At 43.0% G+C, this 6,330-nt stretch overlaps 1 protein-coding gene across 1 annotated transcript in view; it reads right to left on the reverse strand.

Annotated features, from left to right (window-relative positions):
* The window catches only part of LOC310858020 (uncharacterized protein), a gene marked incomplete at its 3' end in the record, with an annotated part of 26,520 nt that extends 21,352 nt beyond the window's left edge, over positions 1-5,168 (reverse strand). Inside the window, exons 1-5 of the mRNA XM_083764067.1 lie at positions 5,070-5,168; positions 2,142-2,166; positions 1,768-1,843; positions 752-858; positions 391-454 (exon numbers count right to left, since the gene is read on the reverse strand). Of these exons, the coding sequence (XP_083620193.1) occupies positions 391-454; positions 752-858; positions 1,768-1,843; positions 2,142-2,166; positions 5,070-5,132 (335 nt within the window). The 5' untranslated portion in view covers positions 5,133-5,168. The remainder of the gene's footprint in view (positions 1-390; positions 455-751; positions 859-1,767; positions 1,844-2,141; positions 2,167-5,069) is intronic.
* Positions 5,169-6,330: the final 1,162 nt, after the last annotated feature.

The following is a 6,330-nucleotide window of genomic DNA, read 5'->3' on the forward strand; positions in this document are numbered from 1 at the left end:
TAATGTGGCCCTCTGGAGTGAGACAGTAATATGTAATGTGTCCCTCTGGAGTGAGACAGTAATATGTAATGTGGCCCTCTGGAGTGAGACAGTAATATGTAATGTGGCCCTCTGGAGTGAGACAGTAATATGTAATGTGGCCCTCTGGAGTGAGACTGTAATATGTAATGTGGCCCTCTGGAGTGAGACTGTAATATGTATTGGCCCTCTGGAGTGAGACTGTAATATGTAATGTGGCCCTCTGGAGTGAGACTGTAATATGTAATGTGGCCCTCTGGAGTGAGACAGTAATATGTAATGTGGCCCTCTGGAGTGAGTGTGGAAATATAAGTGTCCCTCTCCATCGTCAAAGTTGCCCGGCCCTTAATGAAAGGTCCAAAGCTAACGTACCGTGAAGCTTTGTCGTCCGTGTCCAGAGAGATTCCGCTCAGAGACTGAGGCGGTGGAGACACGACTGCATGGAGAATACATGGAGAAAGCCACTTCAATCCTTTGCTGACATTGTGCAGCATGCACACTGCATACAGTACGTATAACACATACATCATGCATGCATTGCATGGCCGGAAATAATAGGATAGTTTAAGCAATCTGTAGAAACTGTATGTTAATACAGTATAATTAGCACATGTGTTTGGTAATTAATACAATATAACTAGCACATCTTTAATGTAGAGTATGTTAATACATTAACTAGCACATCTGTATGGTAGAGTATGTTATAACTACTACAGTGTGTGTGTGTGCATACCTTTGTCAAGAGAGGCCTTTGAGCGGCTGGGCCGGGGTGATGCTTCTATGGCACCAGGAAGGTGAGCCGGCTGAGGCATGGACTGTTTGATCCAGTTCACCACCTGTCTGTGAGGAGGTTCTGCTATTAGTCCATCTGCAGTATACAACATGTCAAATAAAGATGGTCTCCGAAAACTACACACTCTACCAGCTCAAAACGCGCCGCTTCATGCCGCATTTGGAACTTGTGGATCTGCTACTTTTGATGCTTTTCCATGACGCTGTCGTATAATGAAGTATGGCATTAATTTATATAAGAAAGAATCACACCAGTGTGAACCAAGTGGTGCAACTCCCGTCTTTTGGTTCTCTGTATCGTTCCAATTTGTAATTTCACACATGCGCACACCATCCATGCTCATGGTTACAGGTACACACACAGGTACACAGCTACACGGACATTGCAAGCTGGATAACTCTGTATCGTTTGCGTCCAGCAGGTGGCAGCCATGTCACATACTTCTGTCGTTCCAATTTCACACATGCGCACACCATCCATGCTCATGGTTACAGGTACACACACAGGTACACAGGTACACACGTACACACACAGGTAGACAGCTACACGGACATTGCAAGCTGGATGTAGAAGTGGTTTGCACCACTTAATAACACTTAAACTTGACCCATTTGGACGATTCTACAAATGTCTTCTAAATCCTGACAGTTTTCTAGAAAGAAAATCATGTTTCTATGTCAGTGCTTCTCAAACATTTTCATCTCAAAATTATATGTAATTGGCCACGGACCCCTATCTGAAAATATGTTGTTTCAGGGACCCCGCAGAAGCAAAGAAACACCAAAAGGCGTTCCTGTCCTGAATGGGTTAAAAACATTGAGAATATGGAGAAAATGTAGAAAAGAGTGTTGCCATACAGTATGTCTACTGTGTATGTCTATGTGTGTGTGTAATGTGTATGTGTATGTGCGCACGTGTGTGTGTGTGTGTGTGTGTGTGTGTGTGTGTGTTCTTACTGAGAAGGGCTGAGCTCTTCTGCCTCATCTTCTGACTCCATTTCAATCACCGGGATGTGTGGCAGGGGTTCATAATCTGACAAATCAATCAATTAATCAATCAATCAATCAAGCATTTCCTGACGGCGTAACGTTGATATATATATTTTTTTGAGGGGCGCTAGCCTTTCCAATGTCCAGCTTTTGGTGTATGTGCACAAACGTTGTCCTAACACAAACATAATGCCATTGACAATTTGTGTAAACACAAACATTGAAGACGAAAGTGAGGACGTAAATTCTGATTGGCTACGCCAGCCGCCTGGGGAATGGGATGATGTATGATGATGTACGATGATAAGAACGCCCCTCACTGTGATTTTTAAATGACATACCTGGCATTTGATTGACTTCAAACACCTGCAGATAAGGGATAGAGGATAGCATTTGTTCACAAATACTTACATAAAAATCAATACACTTTCTAAGTCTATAGGTTATCTTTCTAAACCTTGCCATTCCTAACTATTTCTTGGTACACTGCTTTAGAAAAGGTGTCGGTGAATATGTTTGTTTTAATCTACTTGCAAGCCCATAAAGCCCCATTGTGAACCTGGACATTTTGAGTACCGTAAAGTTTTATATTACAAATGTTGAGTAGGGGTCCCCAGCATGTAGAAACTGTTGTTAGAAATGTTGAGTATGGGTCCCCAGCATGTAGAAACTGATGTTATAAATGTTGAGTATGGGTCCCCAGTATGTAGAAACTGATGTTATAAATGTTGAGTATGGGTCCCCAGCATGTAGAAACTGTTGTTAGAAATGTTGAGTATGGGTCCCCAGCATGTAGAAACTGATGTTATAAATGTTGAGTATGGGTCCCCAGTATGTAGAAACTGATGTTATAAATGTTGAGTATGGGTCCCCAGCATGTAGAAACTGATGTTAGAAATGTTGAGTATGGGTCCCCAGCATGTAGAAACTGATGTTATAAATGTTTAGTATGGGTCCCCAGCATGTAGAAACTGTTGTTAGAAATGTTGAGTATGGGTCCCCAGCATGTAGAAACAGTTGTTAGAAATGTTGAGTATGGGTCCCCAGCATGTAGAAACTGATGTTATAAATGTTTAGTATGGGTCCCCAGCATGTAGAAACTGATGTTATAAATGTTGAGTATGGGTCCCCAGCATGTAGAAACTGATGTTATAAATGTTGAGTATGGGTTCCCAGCATGTAGAAACTGATGTTATAAATGTTGAGTATGGGTCCCCAGCATGTAGAAAATGCCAGATGCTAACTTGCATATGTTGGGCAATTTTCATAATTAGCATAATAAGCTGGGGTACCATTAACATCCTATATAAGGCAAACATTTCAAAATGTCATTATGCTTTAAGTAGCATGTGACGGGCAGTGTTGGGCGCGTTACTTTAAAAAAGTAATTAGTTATAGTTACTAGTTACTTCTCCAAAAAAGTAACTGAGTTAGTAACTGAATTACTCTATTGTAAAAGTAACTAGTTACTAGGAAAAGTAACTATTTGCGTAAAAAATATGTGTAATATGTCTAAGAATTTGGATTGTTTTTGGGAGCAGGTTTCACAAGGTGCATAGAGTAGAACAGCATAGACACGTAGCCTACTTACAAGTTACAACTTACACATAAGACATAATAACCTTTTGCCATGAGGGAGAAATATACTTCAACTTCAATATATGTATTGCACTTCAATATAATATTTATTGAACCTCAACAGTAAACCAGGTGTAATTGCCTACACTTTTTGGACCTCAAAAGTCCAACAACTTCAGACAAGACAACTGGTAGACAATACTGTCTAATTAAAGACACAAATTGGCTCAGAACTTAAGACAACTGGTCAGTGGTCAGTCGCACGCACGCACGCACACACGCACACACGCACACGCGCACACGCACACACGCACACACACACACACACACACACACACACACACACACACACACACACACACACACACACACACACACACACACACACACACACACACACACACACACACACACACACACGAGAGTCCCTCCCCTGCATATCTCTCTCTCTCTCTCTCTGCATGCAGTCAACATTAGCTTTAGCATGGTCTGTGTAGCATCAAGCTTTCACAACTGAGTCTGACTGCTATGTTTGTTTTATTCTAACCGTGTGAAGCCCAACACACACCGGCTCCGTCCGACGCGGCGCGTTGCTGCGCGGCGCCGCCTGGAAAATAGAACTGATTCTATCGGCGCGGCAGGCGACGCGGCACGACGCGGCGGACGGAGCCGGTGTGTGTTGGGCTTCATGTTTGCAGCAACAGGAGAAGGCTTCTCCTGTGTGTGTGCTTCTCCGAGAAGCACACACACACACACACACACACACACACACACACACACACACACAGAGTCACAGACACACACACACTGTCAGCCGGCCCGTGGTAACAGAAAGCTTGGGGACGCTTAACATAATAACGGAGCACATTTCATTATCAGTAACGGTAACTGCGTTGTAACAATGACAATTGTAATTAATTAGATTACCCGTTACTGAAAAAAATAACGACGTTAGGTAGCGCCGTTTGTTTAAACGCCGTTATACCCAACACTGGTGACGGGTGACTAGGTTTTTTCATGATTCTGAATCCATTGCAAGCAGTAGCCCATACTCAACTTTTCTAACAACACTTTAGGGTACTCAAAATATCTGGGTTCACATTCTGGGAAGTGGACTATTTTGTTCACATGACCTTGAAGAACTCTTGGTTTCACTACTTTGGAGAACTTTGGAATAATTTAATGAGTTGAATGATGTAACTCAACTACACATTTGACAGACCAACCTTCACTTGTAGTTGAGCATATTGAGCAAGAGTATCTACACTTTGACTCGAGTACTGGAGTACTTTGTTCACTACTGAGGATAACCAATTAAAAATGCAGTGCCCTAATATTGTGATGTCACTATATCACTGCTTTTCTTTCATTGGCACGTTTGATTGTCAAGGTTTCAGCCTCCAATAAGAAACCCTAATTACAAAGGGAAAGACATCATTGCACATAACAACCACACCAAGGGGTCTAATGAAGTACTGTCACCTCATTGACACAAAAATGCTAAAATCGCAGAACGTATTTAAAAGACGTTCTGGGAGTTTCATCCGGGGTGTGGACTCTATATTAACCCATTTAGGAATTAGGACTGAAGATGAATGTTGTTATCTACTGTAGAGCAAAAACAATGGGTTAAAGGGCCTATTTAGGCGCCTGGGATTGTATTGTTTTTGTGTATGTATGTGAACATTTACCTCAGTATGTTCAACATCGTCAATTATCTCCTCTTTGTACTTCTCCTCTGGCTGAGGCAGCATATTGTTCAGACTCTGAGCTACCCAGTTGATCACGGCATTCCTGAGAGAGAGAGAGACAGAGAGAGAGAGAGAGAGAGAGAGAGATATTGTTCTGTATTGCACCAAAGGATTGGATAAAGTAATATTTTTGCGACCGAAGGTTGCAGTTAACTATAGAATTGTGCATTTCCCGACAGTGTGTCAGCCAGGCACCGTTAGTGTGCCAGGCACCATATATGGTGCCCAGGTCTCGTGACATCATCAGGGATGGAGATCCCTGATGCCATATTTGGAGATCCCTGATGTCATCAATATTGGCCAGCAACTCTATGACCTCAAACTCTTAGATCTCCATATATGGAGCTGACCTGTTCTGACATTCCATTATGTTGATCCTTCTCCATCCATCCTTCCTCTTCGATGTCTCACTTTTGACTGATACCTGTCCATTTAAACTCTAGACGGGCCCCTCCAAAAGTTATTAGTGCAGCCGAGCTGGCAGCCGGCGAAAACTAGAGTTCTTAACAGGCCCGAAAATTAAGATCTTACCGCCCATGCCAAAGGGCCAGCGCTCGCCCAGCAGTCTGCAGTCACCCAGGCGGATGCGTGCACGCCCTCAGGCGTGTTACTGGTTAATCCCATTAAGTGACTGGATTGCAGATTTTAAACACACATGTGGTCATACCGTACCTTTCTCCATCGTCTGCCGACTGATGGATGGGAAAAGAATTAAACATGAAGAACATATTAACCACATATTGTCACACGATTGTTTAAAAAGGCTTATGAAATGTTGCCATATATACCGCCATGGACAAAAGTGCGAGGGCACATTGAAAGTATTAAGGTTAATAGACTGACGTCACCTTGACTTCACCAGTGTTGGACCTGCTCAGTCGGGGGGAGCCTGTGGGGGTAGGCTGGGGTAGAGCACTGATGAAGCCATTAGACAACCAGCCTAGTACGCCACTGAACACAGAGAGAGAGAGAGAGAGATAGAGAGACAGAGACAGAGAGAGAGAGAGAGAGAGAGAGAAATGGATTTGGAAGCCCCGCTCCATGGATGAAGCCACAGCTTTGAAAGAAATTCTCTCAGCACACGCACGTTCACGTGACTCCACATTTTGCACAACAACTGCACAAAAGTACTCTGGCAAGGTTTTAGGCTCATACCATCCCGCCCGCAATATCTTCACATATTGTACAGTAAGCATATACA

The sequence above is a fragment of the Protomyctophum parallelum genome, assembly GCF_964188405.1.
Source record: "Protomyctophum parallelum genome assembly, chromosome: 4".
Classification (NCBI taxonomy): Eukaryota; Metazoa; Chordata; class Actinopteri; order Myctophiformes; family Myctophidae; genus Protomyctophum; species Protomyctophum parallelum.